Source organism: Nicotiana tabacum, chromosome 11 (genome assembly GCF_000715075.1).
Source record: "Nicotiana tabacum cultivar K326 chromosome 11, ASM71507v2, whole genome shotgun sequence".
In the NCBI taxonomy this organism is placed as follows: domain Eukaryota; kingdom Viridiplantae; phylum Streptophyta; class Magnoliopsida; order Solanales; family Solanaceae; genus Nicotiana; species Nicotiana tabacum.
In genome coordinates, this window is record NC_134090.1 from 14,305,891 (window position 1) to 14,325,098 (window position 19,208).

Genomic DNA, 19,208 nt, shown 5'->3' on the forward strand with positions numbered 1-19,208 from the left:
GGGATATACCATTCGATTGTCATTGAGCTTATTTGTGTTCTAGAGTGATCTATGAGTTACCCTTCAGTGTTGCGAGGAGTTGTAATTGTTGGTTATATGCATATATGGTGCGGTTCTATTTGGGCTTTATAGCGAGATTGAGTAAGCTAAGTAATTGGGTATTGCAGGATTGAGACGTATTGGTTATGTTCATTCGGGTTCGTGTGTCATGGTATCGTCTGATTCCCCATAGTTATGGCAATGTACTTTGAGTACTTTATGTCGAATTGCGCATGGTTATTGATTTGAGCAAGGTGGCTTGAAGTATTTCATGTGGACCAGCGTTTGGATGGGATTACGCATTGTAGCGGAGTTATGTAGAGGTATGAAACTTGGTGTCGAATTCGCGTGTTTTGGTTCTACGATGTGTGCTAGGCTCTTAGCAGGGTGTTGTGATACTTGTTAAGCTGGCGGGATCGTCCTCTCATGTGAATCTTTTCTATGATTTGAGTATGTTGGGATGTTGCTATTGGGTGCACGAGTTGCACAGGTTATGGCTTTGGATTGTATTGATGTGTCATGTCATCAGAGTGATCGTGTTGGATGAGAAGAGGTCATTGGACCTAGAATGAATACTATCAGAATTGACTACAACATGGTTGGAAGGACAATATCGGAAGTCGGCTTAGAAATCTGCTATGGTCCTTGCCGAAGGAGAAGGAACTTCATGACTGGTTGATCTGAGGATTGATTATGACTTTTGCGTGTTTCTTTTATCATAGGTAGTACACTGAAGTGTTGGAATGAGGCCTTGTTGGTTAAGAGGTTCATTACCCATACCGGGTTTGTTTTGAGTAGTTATTGTGGTCAGAAATTATTGCTACGAGTACGCGAGTTATGTGGTATATCATGTGATTACAACTTGGGTTATGGATATGGTTTGATTCAGCTTGTACGAACTTATGCAGTATATAGACGTGAGATTTTGATCTTATAGATAATTTTGACAGTGGAAATTTGGCTCTAAGATTTATGGGCTAGGATGGATTGCGAAATTTTCAGCTATGTTATGCTATTGGACTTATATGGGATAGGGTGACGTGGGATCACCTTGGGGTATGTGCATGGTACGTTACACGACAATTTTGATGGTTTTTGGAACAGCTCTAGGCATGTTTGAGGACGAACGTATGTTTAAGTGAGGGAGAATGTAACGACCCGATCGGTCATTTCGAGAGTTTTAGCCTCGTTTCCCCGTTTCTGCTTCATTATATGTGGTTCAGCTCTATTATGTCGTGTTAGGTTGGTTGGCTCGGGTTCGGAGTGTTTTTGGAGGGAAATGAGACACTTAGTCTCTTAAGTTGGTTAATTAGTTCGAAAAGTCAACCGGAAGTTGACTTATAGGTAGATAATGTTAGAATTTGGTTTTTATGGTTCGGATAGAATTGTTAGGTGGTTTGGGACTTAGGAGTGTGTTCGGAATGTTATTCAGAGGTCTATGGTAGAATTAGGCTTGAATTGGCAAAATTAGATTTTTGGCAATTTCCGATCGGCAGTGGAAAATTAGATACCGGGATCGGAATGGAATTCTGGAAGTTGGAAGAGGTTCTTAGTGTCGTTTGTGACGCATTTGCAAAATTTTAGGTAATTCGGACGTGGTTTGGTTGGTTTCGGCATCGTTGGCAAATTTCAGAAGTTTAGAAATCCTTAGGCTTGAATTTCGGATTGATTTGGTGTTTTGATGTTTTTGAGTGTTCCGAGGGTTCGACTAAGTTCGTGGGATGATGTATTGGTGTATTTGGTTGAGGCCCCGAGGGGCTCGGGATTGATTTTGGATGGCTAACAGAAGTTGAAATTTGGAAAAATACAGCAAAAAGGTTGCTGGTGTGATTATTCTGTTGTGGCTGCACCTGCGAATGGGGAGCCGAAGGTGCGAAGGCTAGTCGCAGGTGAGGATGTTGGAGGTTTGGGGACTTTCCGCAGAAGCGGATGTGTGGCCGCACCTGCGAGCCCGCAAGTGCGGAGGGTCGATCGCACGTGCAGATTGGGCGCCTTAAGTGAAGACCGCAGATGCGGACATTTGGTCGCAAATGCGGGGACTACAGATGCGGTATTTGGACCGCAGATGCGAAACCCCTAGGCAGAAAGGTGTATAAGAACCCCCCCCCCCCCCCGCACACACACACACACACACACACACACGAATTTTAGCCATTCTTCATCATTTTCATACGGGGTTGGAGTTTTTGGGAGTAATTTGAAGAGGGATTCAAATGGGTGTTCGTGGAGGTAAGCTGATTGAACCTAAAACTTGATTCTATTGTAAATTTTAATTGATTACGCATGAAATTTGTGGGATTTAAGGGTGAAAAGTTGGGGAATTAGGGCTTGAAACTTGAGACTAAGAATTGGGTGATTGAGGGACCAAACGAAGTTAGTTGTTGATGAATTTAGTATGTATGGACTCGTGAGAGAATAAGGACCTGGTGTTGTGTTTTTATCGAATTTCGAGACATGGGCCCGGGGGTCAGGTTTGGTCAATTTTGGGATTTTGATATAATTTGAATATTTTCGTGTGGGTTTTGTCCTTTTAGCGTATATTAATGATATGAATCTGATTTTGAATATATTCGGGGTGATTTGAGACCAAGTCGAGCGGCAAGGGCATCGCGTAGTAGATTCTCATTCGGATTGAGGTAAGTAATGATTGTAAATCTTGTCCTGAGAGTATGGAATCCCGAATTCCACATTGTTTCACTATTTTAAGTGGATCCCCTCCGGAGTCTGTATACCCTCAGTGAGTGCAGGTACCTACTGAGTGCGCGTGCCGAGTGACGAGTGATTGGGAGGCATGAGTGGTTGTGAGGTTTCCCGACAGACTGATTATGAGTGATTGTGAGGTATGCCCGGGTGGCTGATTCTGAGAGATGTTAAGGTCAAGGGGCGGTTTATGATACATATTTTGTCCGAGAGGCTATTTATGATTTTTTGTCATTTTTACTCTAAACTTCTTGAATTTTTGTTGAAACTGTTGGAAAAATATTCTCAAATGATTTTTACTGAAATCGGCTTTTAAGCGTGAGGATTTGACATATATACTGTTGGAAAGAAAGGCTGCACTTATTGTGAATTTATGACGTGTATTTATGTGTTTCTTAATGCTCAGACCTTATTTATATTTATTACTTACTGAATTGGTGTACTCACATTACTCCCTGCACCTTGTGTGCAGATCCAGGTATTTCTGAACCCGGTAGCAGGTGTTGATTACTCAGTGGAAGGTCCATCGGAGTTAGTAAGGTAGCTGTCTGGCGATCGCCACCCAGCTTTTCTCCCTCCTTATCCTCCCTTAGTTGTATTCAGTTATTTCCAGGCTATGTTAGTCTTGATGTTGTCAGACAGTTGTAGTAGATGCTTATGACTAGTGACACCCTGATGTCGGGCTTTCTTTCTGCACTTTTGCTTTGATTTAAACTCCTTATGCAGGTTTATTGTTAAATAGCTTTGGTTTTGTCTTAAAAATAAAAATATTGATTGGTTTTGGTAGTGTGTCGGCTTTCCTAGTACCACGTTAGGCGCCATCACGATAGGGTCAGTTTTGGGTCGTGACATTTCCTTCTTTATTAGACTTTTGTAAAATTAGTCACTTTAGACTCAAACTCTAATTAAATCCAATTTTAACCTATTCAATCTAGTTTACCACATTCTTAATTAACATTTCAAAACATCATGCAAGAAATGTCTAAAGTATTTGGCATTTCATATCTTAATAATGCAATTAATATGCAATTAGATGCTAAAAATGCAATTAAAGTCTAAAAATATAAAAGATGAAAGACAAAATATTTTCAACTCTTTTCATGATTTAAATGCCTTTAATTGTGCTAAAATGCAAGTAAATGCCATAAAAATGCAAACACTAAAAATAGAGAAACATCTTTAAAATTTCTATAAATCATAAATTAGAAAATTATTTTTAAAAGTTTAGGAGAGCCTTTATGCAGGAAAAAAATTACGTGCTCACGCACTCCTTTCACTTCAATAATCAAAGACAATTAATTATTAAATAAATCAGAAGATGAGTAAAACATAATGGATGACATAATTAATTTACTTTGTTGAATGGCTGGCACATCCATAATATGCTCCTAGGACCATTTCTTCGTAAGCATATCTTGGCCTAAGTCTGCAAACTGACCAGTTTTCATCAAAATTCTAGGCATCATGAGTGCGAGGGGTTGTACCAGTTCTTCTAGTTTACCATCATCATACAAACTGACATTGTATCATAAATTCGAATCAAACGCTCTGCCAAGTGGAAAACAATAGGCTCAAAATATTTATTATCAATTTGTCACGCACAGTACAACAGCTTAACCTTGCACAACTCCACACCACCAGATTTTGACATACTTCCTTGAGGATATAGCATTAGGGGTGTAAGGCACAAGTCTTGACAATTATCACATATCTCACAAAATCCCAAATCCTTTCCCTCTTTACTGGCATCCTTCTTGATCTTATCTCATGCAGTGCACATGCTGTTGCATAATGCAATATCCATAATAACATGACTTCGGGCATAAAGGCATGGACGTATTATGTTTCGTATACATATCAATGCCAAAAGTTCCTCCACAATGGTAAATATTATAAAAAATTATGTGTTAAATATGGAATTACTAAAAAAAAAGGAATATACGTGATTAAGGGACTTACAAAATTAAAATGGACGGGTTAGTATCGCACAACTGCTCCAAAAAAAATTTAGTTGTAGCTGCCAGTCAAGAAGTTTTTGGAAAACTTCTCCTTCTTGTCAAACCATTCACACAATAATTTCTTATCTTCCTCCAAAACTAGTTTGAGTATGTCTACCTTTGGTTTCCTCTTCTTTCTCTATTTCAGACTCTCAGCTTCCTCTTCTTGCTTGCAAAAATTAGAGCATTCCACAATCCACTTTGCAATCTTGTAACTTTGTACCAAGGTGACTCAACTTCTTTAGAAGGGCTCGTATTCTGATTTTCCATCTCCCCAAGGATCTTCAACACCTTATTCAATTTCTCGTTCACAGCCTTTAACTCTTCCATCACGTCTGTATCACTTGGCTGAGCATTGCACATCCTACATGGTCCTCCTCTACTGATATCAGAAAAAATACCAACTAATGGTGAACCAGGAATACTCCTGCCCAAAAGGTCATCATGAGCAATGTCAGCTCTATTATTAGTCTCCAAGCTCACTGTACCGGGTGCTTTTTTAATGTCAGCCACTCATTTCAAATCAATTTCTAGCCAGTCTATTATAGGATCCGCTAACTCTTCGTCGTATGATACCAAATTCTTCATGTAGTCCATATCCATCTCACGTAGGATAGGAATAAGGTAAAGGTGCAACTCCTGAAATATAGCATAGATAGAAGTCATTATTGCACTCCGTATATTACCAAACCAGGGTCATTAACTCTATGCTTAAAAGGATCCCAATAAAGGTCATATGTCACTTTCTTACTTTGTCATCTCAACATCCTTGGCAGCAGTAGTAGTACAACATTTGATTTCTCGGCACTACGACTAAATAACGGAATTGCTTCGTACGTCGATGTCTATATTTTTTCATGAACCAAAAAGTATTAGTTTTTTTCTGTAGTAAATAAAATAATAATACTCAACTACAAAGAAATTTTTAGAAGGTTTTTTTAATACTCACCATGAATGCCTGTGGGAAGTCGTACAGGGCATAACTAGCCGGTTTGGACTTTTTACCGAAGATATTATTTTTCTTCCTCTAACTAACATATGATTTGTACATTGGAAACATGTACTTTTTCAAGTGCTCAATTGTAAGCTCATAATATTCCTTGCCCCATGGATATTTCATGAAAAAATTTAGATTGTCAGCCATACAAATTCACTTTTTATCGACATGTGCTATGTTATCCCTTGAAAGCAAGACAAAATGGACAGACTATAGCAATGCAATCTTAAACCTCTCGATTATGTCAAACCTCTTGGACTTTAACTATTTCAAAGGAGCTCTGCATCCACCCATTTCTTGCTAGACTGGCAAACTTTTTCGTAGAATGGTTGGCCATCATCCATCACTTTCTTCATAGCTTGTTTATTAGGTTTGGCGCCACAGTTCAATCCAGTCATCATAGCAAATTCCTTAAATCAACATGCTTGTCTCTAACTAAAAAACCACAACTCGTGCTTCTTCGCGCAATAAATTCCGCGAATCAGTAGGAAATGGACAAATTATTCATTGAATTGTGTCTAGTGCTCTGAAAGTTTTGCAAACTGACCAAAACAACTACTATTGAACTTTTTCATCAATTTGATTGTTCTAAGTTTATCCTTGAACTCGTGGAATGCATTGATCCTAGGCCTCACATTTATCTTGGCCGAAAAATGTCTATGTTTTCTTTAAAAAGTCTTAAATTTATATTTGGATGTGTCGATCGCTCTTACAAGCACAAGAATTGATAGAGCACCATGGTCACCTTCAACTGCTGCTGTTTCACTTTCTACTCCACCTTTACCATCTTTATCAACCTCCTGAGAAGCATCGTCACCATGTCATCATCTTCCACACCTAAATCTTTATCATTATTATTTTTTTCTTCGTCAACAATTATTTTTTCATATACATGTTCTTCCATTTGAGTTTGTGCTGCATTTATGCCCAAGTCTTCTTCCTCCTCCTCATCAACACCCTCTAATACTAACCTCCTTAAAACAGATTTTTTATTAACATGTATGTCATCATCAACTAATCTAGACTTTGATCTTTTCTTTTTTTAATTATAGATTTTGATGGCTCTTTGTTCTTTTTTCTCCTATTATGCTTAGAAATCTCAGCATTTCCTTTATTATGGGAAGCTTTAGAAGTACCTACATTTCTTTTTTCTAGTAGCAGTTTTTGAAGGCTCGGCAATTACTTTGCTTGGTGATGCTTCTTTTTCTGCATTTTCTTTCCTGTTTGAAGGCTTTGAAGGCTGCGAAGGATTTGAAGGCTTTGTCAAATGAATATGCTTCTTTGCAACTTATTTCTTCCTCATGTACCTACATGCAAATATGCAATGGCACATTAATAATTATGATCATAATAAGAGAAATAAGCCCAATTCCAACAAACATCTATGACCAGAAAAATAATCGACCACAGGTTTATCATTAAATATTAGGTTGGCAGTTATGACGAAATTCTAAAATACAGAGCATAGAGGTAGTCCAAGAAGCAAATATAATTATCCACGCCATATAAGATATGGTTATTCACATCCCAATCGATCTTGAACATGCACATGAACAAATCACTCTACAAAACCTGAAATAAAAAATGTAAGAAACAAAAAAAAAAATTAGGATTTACCTTGACGCTTTTGAGCGTTAATACAGTACTTGATGGGTCTATAAAGACAATTACACCCAAAATTGAAGCTTGATTCTTGTCCTTTCTTGGCGGAAACCACCTTGGTCGATGTGGTTGAGTGACAGAGAGAAGAAACAACAGAGAGAATAGAGATATGAGAGAGAAATGGGCCAAAAAATGAGAGGGAAGTAATGTTTTTCAAACTTTATTTGTGACCCACAAATTTTTAAAATGTTAAAAAGGCCCCATCCACCATAACTCACTCATTTAATCATTTTCCAACTCAAAAGAAATTGAGAAAGAAAATGGAAGGTCACTTGGCCAATTCAAGTATTGAGAAGGTCTTCTTGACAATTTCCCTCCTGTAACTTGCCCAAAAGCTTTTTACTTCTTAAAATTCTTATGATCAGTTTTGGGTGATTTGCACAAATAGCATCATTTTACGCCGTAATGTAAATTTTGTCTCCATTTAAAATAATTAGTGTAAATATAACTTCGGGTATAATTTTGGTACACAAATTTTGTAGGATGACAAACATTATTCACTAGTTACGCCAAATGGGGGCATACCTTTACTACAAAATATCTATAACTTTCACTAGATGGGCAAAACTTATCTTGTTAGTTAATTATAATAGGTGGATATATTTTTGGTACAAACTATTCATAAATTATGTTGGATTAGCAGAATTTGCCTGTATTGTTTAATTATTTACAAGTTTATTAGACTAGCAAGGCTTTATAATATCTCCATTCTAAATATCTTAATAAATTGTTTACAAAGTTTTGACAAATTAACAAAACTTGCCTCAGTTTTTCATATCTTTAATCAAGTTCTTTTATGTTCCACACATATTATTAGTCAATCCCAATGTTCATTTCATCGTCTACATCAAAGATTAGTTTTATCTAGTTCAACTGTTCAAGCAAGATAAATTGAAATCAACATCGGTTTGTAGTAAAAAATGAGACAAAAACAAAATTTAAGTACTTGCCATTATGAAAGAAAATCAGAAGGACGAATATGTAGCAATAAAATAGAAGAACTAGGAAAAGATTGAGTATTATATCCCCAATTGCTTAAACTTTTTTCTGGTTCGGATTGCTTAATCAACTTTGTGATAATTATACAAATTATTCAAAGATGTTTGAATAACTATAATGAAAATGATGAAAGAAACTTCTCTTATTTATGCTTAAATTTTAACCTATAAGTATTAATCGAATGATGACTTAGATAACATCAACCGGTATAAATAAAAATCTAATAGTTCATCATGTGGAAAAATCATAAATTAGACCATGCAGCCAAATTATTCCATAAATCCACATTCGCCGCCAACTTAAATTTTCAATTATTGTCCATTTTCTATTTTCTATCAGCATTTTCTATATACAAATATAGGATTTATCGTAAGCTATAAATATCCTTTAATTTTTATTTCTTTCATACAACAACTTAACTCTCTAAGTTGGTGATTGGAATTCACAATTCATATTTTAACACCTCTATTTACGTTCAATTTTTGCAATTTAGGACGATGCATTTGATATGTTATTTGTTTTTCTACAACGGCAACATGGTCTTGTTCACGATATTTTGTTTCTCAAAAGTTGACAAATATTAGGAAATTATTTAATTTTAATATTTATCAGTAATCAATTTGAATGGCAAACAATAACCAACACAATTTGATTAATAATAATAAAAAAACTCATAGGATAAAGGAATTAATGACTCGAGATATCTAAATGAGCAAAGAACTCAATGTAAATTGTGTAAGAATTTTTAATAAACATTTGAACGTGGTCATGCAGGAACAAGAACCTTAATTCGACATAGCTATTAAACTTTAAATGGAACACTCTTGAAGAAAATTCTTATTTTGTTCATGTACAAGGTACATTAACTATAAACTAGTCATTTGTCAAATTGGCGAACTCCATTATTGTTGATGCCGTTACCTTTTATTTTATGCTCAATTAACAGTTTTGACGGAATATGTTATCTATCCATCCACTGAGCTGTCAGTATCGAGACAAGTTCAGAATATTGACTAAGCGTAGACTAGCCTGTTCAGGGCAGTCACAGGTTTGTTAAAGCTAAAAAAACGGAAGTTAGCTTATCACTGACTACATCAAAAGCGAAATCCTCAACTTCAAATATAATGCGAGCTGGAACAATGATCTCAGATATATAGTTAAACGGAAAAGGGCCAAATATATCTCTCTACTTTTATTTATTATTCAATCTCATCCCCCGTTATACTTTCCGTTCATATATATCTCTGTCATCCAACAAAGTTTTATATTTACCCTTATTTTAACGGATATGACACGTGGCATCCTTTAAGCACAAGACCTGACCCACAACTTAAAAAACCCATACCCACTTAAAAGTTAAAACCCACGACCAAAGTACCGCATTAAAGAATTCGGGTCGCGTTGGACACTTATGCTCTGAGATTTCTCCGATGACTAGTGATAGTCGTTTCCTTTATCTTGTGGGTTTTGGGGGACTGTGAAGGGGAGTAGAGGAGAGAGTGGGGCTAGACAGGGTCGGTTATTGACTGGAAATAATGGAGGATCAGTGGCTTTTCGAGTGATGGTGGTCGTTTCCCGGCCAGGTAAATGCCGGAAAAGAGGTGGAGGAAACGATGGACGCATAATACGACGTCGTTTTTGAAATTTTCACACTCTCAATGGGCTAATCTTCCTCCACTAACGGTCCGATTTTAGAGCCCTGTAAACATCGTAATTTCACTGGGTTGCTACTGCTCTTAATTCTCTTGAATGGGGTTGTCTATTTTATGTAAAGTTTTTGACTTAATTGTTTAATTGGATTGTTTCCTTCTTTAACTATTTGTTTGCTAGGTTTATCTGATTTTAATTTAGTCTTTTAGTTCATGATTTGTATTAATTTATTTGAAAAATTGGAAGATTAGTATATTACATGTTTGATCCTTATTTACTCACTAAATCTGATACTTTAATTATTGAAAGATTACAGTTTCGATCTGATGTTTTCTTAAGGTTGCAGCTCATTATAATGGTTGTTTTGGGGGGACTTGGGGGGGGGGGGGAGAGAGAATGAGTTTGAGTTTTAATTTTAGGAAAATTTTTAAAAGGGGAACCGGGTCGGATGGGTTATATTTTTTTGTTTTGTTTTAGGATTGGTTCTTTCAATTAGATGGTGCCACATGTCATGTCCGTTAAAATAGGGATAAATATAGAACTTTGTTGGACGGCAGGGGTATATATGAATGGAAAGTATAACAGGGGATGAGATTGAACAATAAACAAAAGTAGAGAGATATAATTGACCATTTTCCGATAGTTAAATCCAATGTTGCTAGATAAACTTTGAAACATTACTTGATCAAGTGAAATATTAGCCAATCTTACGGGCAAAGTAGCACTGATATCTAACATGAGTCGCATAAACACATGTTTAGGCACTGTGTATTACTTTTTTTTTGTAAGAGGGGAAACCTACCGCCGCTATAATTTCTGCCACAGTCCTTGCTCTTCGGATGAGCACTCTGTGATAATCACTTTATGCGTAATATACAAAAGTTTGTTTAGGCATTTTATGATATGCCCACAACGAGTACGTAATAAACGCAAGACTTTAGAACTAACTAATGCTAAAACTATAAAAAGATTAAATTAAAAAATTCAATAACTTGAAATCCAATTTCGCGTTTATGCAAATGTGATAATGTTAGGATACTAAACGTTGCTAAAACCATAGCTGCCACTGCTGAAACAAGTGAGGCAGGTTGAGGCGCTAATCACTCATAACTCTAATGGCGGTTTTAATCTCACAAGTCTTTTTATTCTGTCTTTCTCTGTATTTTCGAGCAACCCCTTCAAAATACAAAAGGTAAACATATTAATTAGAAAACATTATGACACAATAAATGAAATAACAAACTCAAGTCTTTTGTAATTTATTCTATTACCACTTGCCAAAATAGAGAACATTAACTATTCAAATATATCTTTATTTGTATAAATTATGTGAAAACTTACCATACAAACAATTTCATCTAAACACAAGCATATTTTTCCATACTTGTCTAGGAAGAGACGTTCACTTGGAGGCTTTCCGCATGCATCTCTCACAATTGAAGTAATTACGTAGATTACTTCTGATACTTCAAAAGAAATCACAATATTAATTAAATGATAATCACATTGAAACTTTAATAACTTGGACAATAAAAATGGCTTTTGGTTCACTAGAATATTCGTGTACAACTAGAAACATTGAATAGTAAGTCATGTTTCATTAAAAATGGTTTAGTAATATGTTGGGTGAACGAATAAAGTCTCACGCTAATAGTTGAAAAGAGACATTTTAGGGAAATTGTATGGGTTTGGCCCAAAACGGACAATATCACACTATGCTAAAAGTATTTTTGTGCTGGTTTAGCTCAACAACTGATGTCAGAGCCCAGGTTCGATGGACGAGTACGACGGCAAAGTAATGTCATGGAGCTCGGTTTACTTCCCCTTACGGGCTTAGAGACGTACAAAGAAACAAAAGAAGCTAGTTTCGGGCTTCGGCTATCATAAATATTCTGATGAAGTGGGTACCACATACTAAATCTCGAAAGTTGGCACGTGGATCGTGGTAATGACCACGTGAAGCTTGGTTCAAGAGGGAGACCTGCAAATTGTGGTAGTGGGCCACGTGAAACTTAGTTCAATGGGAAGATTATTGGATGTGTGAACAAAGTCCTACACATTGGGAACTAAAAAATTGGGAACCTACATATAATGTGTAAAGATTTCTTAACAGTGTGAGATTTTTTGAGAAAAATCGTACATGTTTAGTTTAAAACGGACAATATCACACCATATTAAGCATAACTTTAGGTTGATTAATTTGGACCCTAACAAAATGAAATGAAGCACAATAAATGATTAATACGAAGCTTAATATACTTACAAACAAGTTCATCGTATTCTTCTTTGCCAACCACATATATGCTGACACCTCCTAATATAGTGTATACCACAAAAACTGATCTGAAGAAGAAATAAAATTTTAAACATAAGCCATGTAAAATTAAAGACTAGTTGTAAATCTTCAAAATCTCTTTACATTAATTATTGTATTGCTGGAATATTGATAACATTGGTTAAATTAATAAATACCATATTATATAGAGTAACTAATTTGCAAGCAATCAATACTTAATTAATCTATTAAATTTAATGTCGTAAAATTAGGCAGAAAAATTGTTTAAATTTTACATACTTGTGACAAGCTACAAGAAGCTCTTCATTTTTGACCCCTTTAAGATTTTCTGCTCCCAATCTAACTAAGAAAGACCGCCGATGTAGACTTTCTTCTGTTGGAACTCCACTGAAACTGCATGCAAATAAAAGGATATAAATCGGACTTGTGTTAAATTAAGTGATTATTTCTTTGTTTACGAAGAAAAAGAGTTGCATTATAGTTGCTCAATGAGAAATAAAAATAAAAATTATTAGAATTGAAATTGATGAATGCCACATAAAATTACCTATACCCCATTCTATTGTTAAATTAAAGTTCATGTCTTTTTTTTTCTTAGATAATTTATTGTTTTGGGCGAGATGGACTGGTAATGTAAGGGAAAGGGAGAAGAAGAAGAAGAAGAGGGAAAAATCATAAGATCGAACCCTACAAATTAAGATTTAAGATAAGCGATTTAAATTATCAATACAATAAGAGAACTGTATATTTTAAATGTTCATAAGGGAGAAAAACGAAAAGAAGAGAAGTTTATTACAAAATTGTTACCGTAAATTAACATGCAAAGAAAGAAGAGATTGAAGTTAATTACCGTTCTACAAGTATATTACCCTCAGAATTGGCTATTAGTATAGCAAGTAACATGTTGCTTCTTCTTCTTTTTTTTTTCTTCTTTCTTTCGAAAAAGAAATAAAATAACCAAAACTAGTAAAAAATTAAGGAGGAAATTGTCGCGTAACTTTTTATTTAATCTTCTATTTCGGATCAAAGTATTTCAAATCAACAGAATAAGACCAAGTCATCAGCAAGAGAGTAGGAAATTTTTTTGTGTTAGACAGGTATAAATTTCATTATGGAGTGCAAAAATATAACAATTGAATTCTATAGGTCAAAAAACTACTATTTCTAAAACAATTTGGTTCCCTAATTTGCTATCAAATGCTCATATTGTACTTCTTTAATTTTGATTGTATCAAATACCATCGTTATATCTCTTTTCGCTTACAAGAAATAAAATTTAAACGAGTTTTCCTGATATGTGAAAGTGAGCGTAGAAAATGTTCAAAATATATAGAGTATACTTTAATATATAGCCATTGATTTTGATTTGCTTGTCCTTGGAAATATTTAATTTTATGGTCTAGGCATCGTAGAGAATTCAGAATTATTGTTTTAATTCTTTCAATTTAAATGGCATCGATAAAAATTTAGTATTTTGTAATGAAAACAATGTATAAAATTATAGCCAACTTTTGTGTTCCTCTTCTTGCTAATTTTTCTATATTTTTTTATATTTTTATTTTCTTTAAAAAATCTATTTTTGAAATAATAATATAATTGGAATAAGAAAGAAGCAGGAAAGACGCGCGTGCACACACATACATACAGTTTTCCTTAACTAACCTATAATAATAAATAATCCTAAATAGATTCCCTGATAATAGATGCTCATTTATCCTAAAATCGATCAAATATAATCTTTTGATCTTCTGGAGTATTATAACGTAAAATTAGGTTTATCAGGATTAGACATTTATCTATATCTCCAACGATCAAAGAAGAATAGATTTTCATGAAAGCAGAAAGTCTTGAACATTAGTTTGTCTTTAAATGCGGGAAGGGTGAATATTCAATTCGATGAACACATAATTCAACACATTAATTTGAATTGATTGATTGAATTATTTTACATAATCAAATTCGAAAACCAGTTCTATTTTGATCATTTCTTGGATTCTATCAATTTGCATTAAATTCATTTTCGATTTTAACGCCAACAGTTACCGATATACACAACCACTCTACCCTTGCTCTAGTCAGCTCTATCTTTTTCTCCAACCTTCGATGATCCTTCTGTGCGCAAACCATCAAAGTCAAGAAGAAGTGATGAAGACCGATCTTTTGGTATCGATATCAAACATCTTGCATAGATTTCCATAATCCTTTTATACCCCTAGCACTCTCCGTGTCAACATCATGCGTAGATTTCCAAATTCAATTTGTAACCCTAGCACTGTACACCCTACTCTAGTCAGCAATCTATCTCTTTCTCCAAACCTTTGATGATCCTCCTGCGCGCAAACCATCAAAGTCATGAAGAAGTACGAAGAATGATCTTATAATATCGGTGTCAACATCTTGCATAGATTCCAGAATCACTTGTAGCACTCTCCATGTCAACCAAACTAAAAATCACAGAATCATTGGTAAACAACAAATGAGTTACATCTCGAGTTTTTCGTGCTAATCTTAATCTATATAAATTTTTAACCATTTTAAAATGATTTAACAAAGCTGAAAATCCTTTTATGCTGAACAAGAAAGATAAAATTATTATATATTGCTTCATCTAATCAATGAAAGTACAATCAAAACCCATTTTTACCGTAATGCCATATACATATCTCATTCAACTTTATTATATACTTGTCACATATCCAACGTATGATTTTTTGCTTTCCTATGAATTGGTTTTTAAACCATTTGATATTGGATCACCCGCTCAAACCCGAATATATTTTCTTCATCGTCTCTCTTCTCTTTCCCAGTACTGTAACTGTTGCAAAAATACAGTAACAGCCATGGATTCTTCAAATGATAATTCTCCTCAATCTGTACCGTATATTACTAGTAACAATCCTCTTCAATTCACCATTCATTTGCCCAATTTAAACCCTAATTCTACTCCCAATTTCACTCCAATTTCAAACCCTAACCCTAATTCTAATTCAATTTCAGACGAGCTTCTTTCTCTCTCTATCCCGAGGAAAAGGAGACGAGGTAGGCCCCGAAATTTGCCTTTGAATCAGGTATATCACAATTTTCCCAATTCCTCAAACAACTTAATAAATTCGAATTTTGTGGGTAATTTAAATGCTGTTAGAACGATTACTGCTAATGATACTTTGGATGAGATTATTGTAATTAATAAAGAGGCAACGACTGAGGCGTTAATCGCTTTAACGGCTGGTTTTCCAGCTGATTCTTTGACTGATGAGGAAATTGAAGCTGGGGTTGTTTCTGCAGTGGGTGGTATTGAACAGGTTAATTATATTCTTATTAGGAACCATATAATTTCCAAATGGCGGGAAAATGTGTCCACTTGGATAACAAAAGAGATGTTCATCGATGTTATACCTAAGCATTGTAGTGGTCTGTTGGATTCTGCTTATAATTATGTGGTGTCGCGTGGGTATATTAATTTTGGAGTTGCACCGGTTGTTAAGGATAGGATTCCGGCTGAGCCGAGTAAGGGTAGCGTGATTATTATTGGGGCGGGACTTGCGGGGTTGGCTGCAGCGAGGCAGTTGATGTTGTTTGGGTTTAAGGTTATTGTTTTGGAGGGAAGAAAGCGTGCAGGCGGAAGGGTGTATACGAAAAAGATGGAAGGAGGGAATAAGGTGGCAGCTGCTGATTTAGGAGGGAGTGTTTTGACGGGGACGCTAGGGAATCCATTAGGTCTCTTGGCACGACAGCTATCTTACACGCTTCATAAGGTTAGAGACAAATGTCCACTTTATCGTGTGGATGGGAAGCCAGTTGATCCTGATTTGGATCAGAAGGTGGAGGCTGCTTATAACCTACTCTTGGAGAAGGCAAGCAAGCTCAGGCAGTTAATGGGAGAAGTTTCTCAGGATGTTTCTCTTGGAGCAGCATTGGAGACATTCCGTCAGGATTATGATGATGGAGTGAATGAAGAGGAGATGGGTTTATTTAATTGGCATCTTGCTAATCTGGAATATGCAAATGCAGGTCTGATTTCTAAGCTTTCTTTAGCATTTTGGGACCAAGATGACCCCTTTGACATGGGAGGGGATCACTGCTTCCTGCCCGGAGGAAATGGAAGACTAGTTCAGGCATTGGCCGAAAATGTACCTATTCTTTATGAAAAAATTGGGCATACCATTCGTTATGGCAGCGATGGAGTACAGGTTGTCGCTGGGGGACAAGTATTTGAGGGAGATATGGCACTGTGCACTGTTCCCCTTGGAGTTCTGAAAGGTGGTTCTATTAAGTTCATTCCAGAGTTGCCTCAGCAGAAGCTTGATGGAATAAAAAGATTGGGATTTGGATTGTTAAATAAGGTTGCAATGCTTTTCCCATATGTGTTCTGGGGCACTGATCTCGATACCTTTGGGCATCTTACTGATAATTCTAGTAGCAGGGGTGAATTCTTTCTGTTCTATAGCTATGCAACTGTTGCTGGTGGTCCCTTATTGTTAGCTCTAGTTGCTGGAGAAGCTGCACACAAGTTTGAGACCATGCCTCCGACCAACGCAGTGACAAAAGTTCTTCAAATTCTAAAAGGTAAAATGCATTTTTTGTTGCAATTTTTTTCCATAATCTTGAAATTAAATTTCTCATTCTGTTATAAGGATATAATGCGGCATAGTAACAAGAAGAAAAGAACAATAATTTCAGGGCAGAAAGAATAAGAAAATTTTAGGAGATAATGTTATTTTCTCTTGGTTGTTTTGGTTAGGAAGAGATAGACATAGTAAAGCTTGTTGGAGATAATGTTACTTTTCAAAAGGCATTCTTGATACATGGAGCTTGCTGTTAAGGTTCTCGTTTCTGATGTATTAATGATAACTTTGAAAATTGCTATCAGGTATATATGAACCGCAAGGTATTGAAGTGCCGGAGCCGATCCAAACTGTCTGTACAAGATGGGGAAGTGATCCTTTCAGCTTGGGTTCTTACTCTAATGTTGCAGTAGGGGCATCAGGAGATGACTATGATATTTTAGCAGAAAGTGTGGGTGATGGCAGACTTTTCTTTGCTGGCGAGGCCACTAATAGGCGCTATCCAGCCACTATGCACGGAGCTTTTCTTAGTGGGCTTAGAGAAGCTGCGAATATGGCCCACCATGCTAAGCTCAGAACCACGAGTTTGAAGGTTGAGAAAAAGCCATCAAGGAATGCTTATTCTTATGCTTCTGTTCTGGCGGATTTATTTAGGGAGCCAGACTTGGAATTTGGTAGCTTTTCTATAATTTTCGCTAGAAAGAGTTCTGATCTCGAGTCACCGGCAATTTTGAGGGTGACTTTCAGTGGAACCCAAACGAGGAGTCATGATGGGATAAGGCCTAATCGACATCTTTCTAACAAGTTACTCTTTCAGCAGCTTCAGTCCCACTTCAATAACCAGCATGAGCTTCACGTTTATGCCTTGTTATCCAAGCAACAAGCCCTTGAGCTTAGAGAGGTCAGAGGTGGTGATCAGATGAGGCTGAATTTCCTTTCTGAGAAGCTTGGGGTGAAACTGGTTGGTAGAAAAGGTTTGGGTCCATTGGTTGATTCTATAATTGCCTCAATTAAGGCTGAGAGAGGCAGGCGTAAACCTGGGTCCAGGTGTCTTACACTTAAATCTGGTGAAATCATCTCTCTCTCTCTCTCTCTCACACACACACACACACACACTCTCAATACAGAGGAAAGAGCAAGTAGCTTTATTGTTTCTTGTATTGAAGCCGTAGCACATATCAATTTAAGCGTAACAATTTTCCTTAAACAGGTGTCATGAAGTCAAAAGCCACCACTCTCAGGCAGAAAATAGTTCGGTATGAGCACCCACCCTTTCCTTTTCTCCTTCCTCTATTTATCTCTCTAGTTTGTTCTTTTCTTTTCTTGTTGGCAGTGAATCTCAACTTTTTCTGGATCCTGTTTTTGAATTGTTTCAGAAAGGCTAAAATAGTAGGGGTAGGCAATAGAACCACTTCTTCCACTGCAGAGAGCAGCAGGATTAAAGCAGTTGGCAACAGCTCTACCTCGATCCCTCCAACAAATGTTACTTTGGAATCTAAACCAGTTTGCACTATTGAATCTATAGCTTCTCCAAGTTTGAATATTGGTGTAAATGACAACACGGGGTCAAATTCAGTGGGTAGTAGTTACCTATATCTGCTTCCGAATGCAGGCATTGGTGATAAGTTAGAGAGTAATATTGGTAATTCTACCCCTCCCTTTTTGGATGCTGGAGAAAAGACAGCAAGCAATATTAATGGCTCTATTTATGCCCAGAGTACATATGATGATAGCACGAATACATGTGCTCCGCCTTCCAGTGGAAATTCGGCTAGTTAGTACACAACATGTTGTAGTAGCAGACAACTATTGAAGCTATTGAGAGAACATCAAATGCTGATAGTGGTAAAGGCAACTGATGTTGGTGGACGTGGAGTCGATGACTTTTGAAGTACTAGAAGAGTTTATCCGCAAGAAATGTAACTCTCATCTGGAAGAGTCATCACATAAGAGTCTTAATGGAGTTTATTAGTTTGAAAATGAAAAAGAAAACTTTATAGAATGCATTGAGAAAAAGAGTTGCAAAACTCGACCAAGTTAGATAAAAGAAATCTAAGTAAACACTTTCTTTAGAGTTGCGCAAGGTGTTGACCACAAGTAATGGCAGAGCTACATAGGCTCAAGGGTGGTCGATTGAACATTTTCTATCGGAAGCCTAAAGTAATTAAAAATATTGACAACAAAATTAGTAAAAATATATAAATTTTGACTGAATATATTGAAAATTTTATAAAACATGAGAAATTTTACTACCTAAACACACACACACAAAAAGTAAACAAAAGAAAAAAAATAAGTGATTT

General features: G+C 36.1%; 2 protein-coding genes across 2 annotated transcripts; one reads left to right on the top strand and one right to left on the bottom strand.

Annotated features, from left to right (window-relative positions):
• Positions 1-10,646: 10,646 nt before the first annotated feature.
• Positions 10,647-13,326, bottom strand: LOC107773871 (uncharacterized). The gene is made up of 5 exons (XM_016593297.2): positions 13,191-13,326; positions 12,620-12,733; positions 12,308-12,387; positions 11,386-11,510; positions 10,647-11,220 (listed from the first exon to the last, which is right to left on the bottom strand). Exons 1-5 carry the CDS (start codon positions 13,241-13,243, stop codon positions 11,149-11,151), a joined length of 444 nt encoding a protein of 147 aa, XP_016448783.1. The 5' UTR covers positions 13,244-13,326; the 3' UTR covers positions 10,647-11,148.
• Positions 13,327-14,970: 1,644 nt separating this feature from the next.
• On the top strand, positions 14,971-18,977 carry LOC107816791 (protein FLOWERING LOCUS D-like). The gene is made up of 4 exons (XM_016642539.2): positions 14,971-16,906; positions 17,211-17,972; positions 18,116-18,161; positions 18,282-18,977. The coding sequence occupies exons 1-4, from the start codon at positions 14,989-14,991 to the stop codon at positions 18,682-18,684; spliced, it is 3,129 nt and encodes a 1,042-aa protein (XP_016498025.2). The 5' UTR covers positions 14,971-14,988; the 3' UTR covers positions 18,685-18,977.
• Positions 18,978-19,208: the final 231 nt, after the last annotated feature.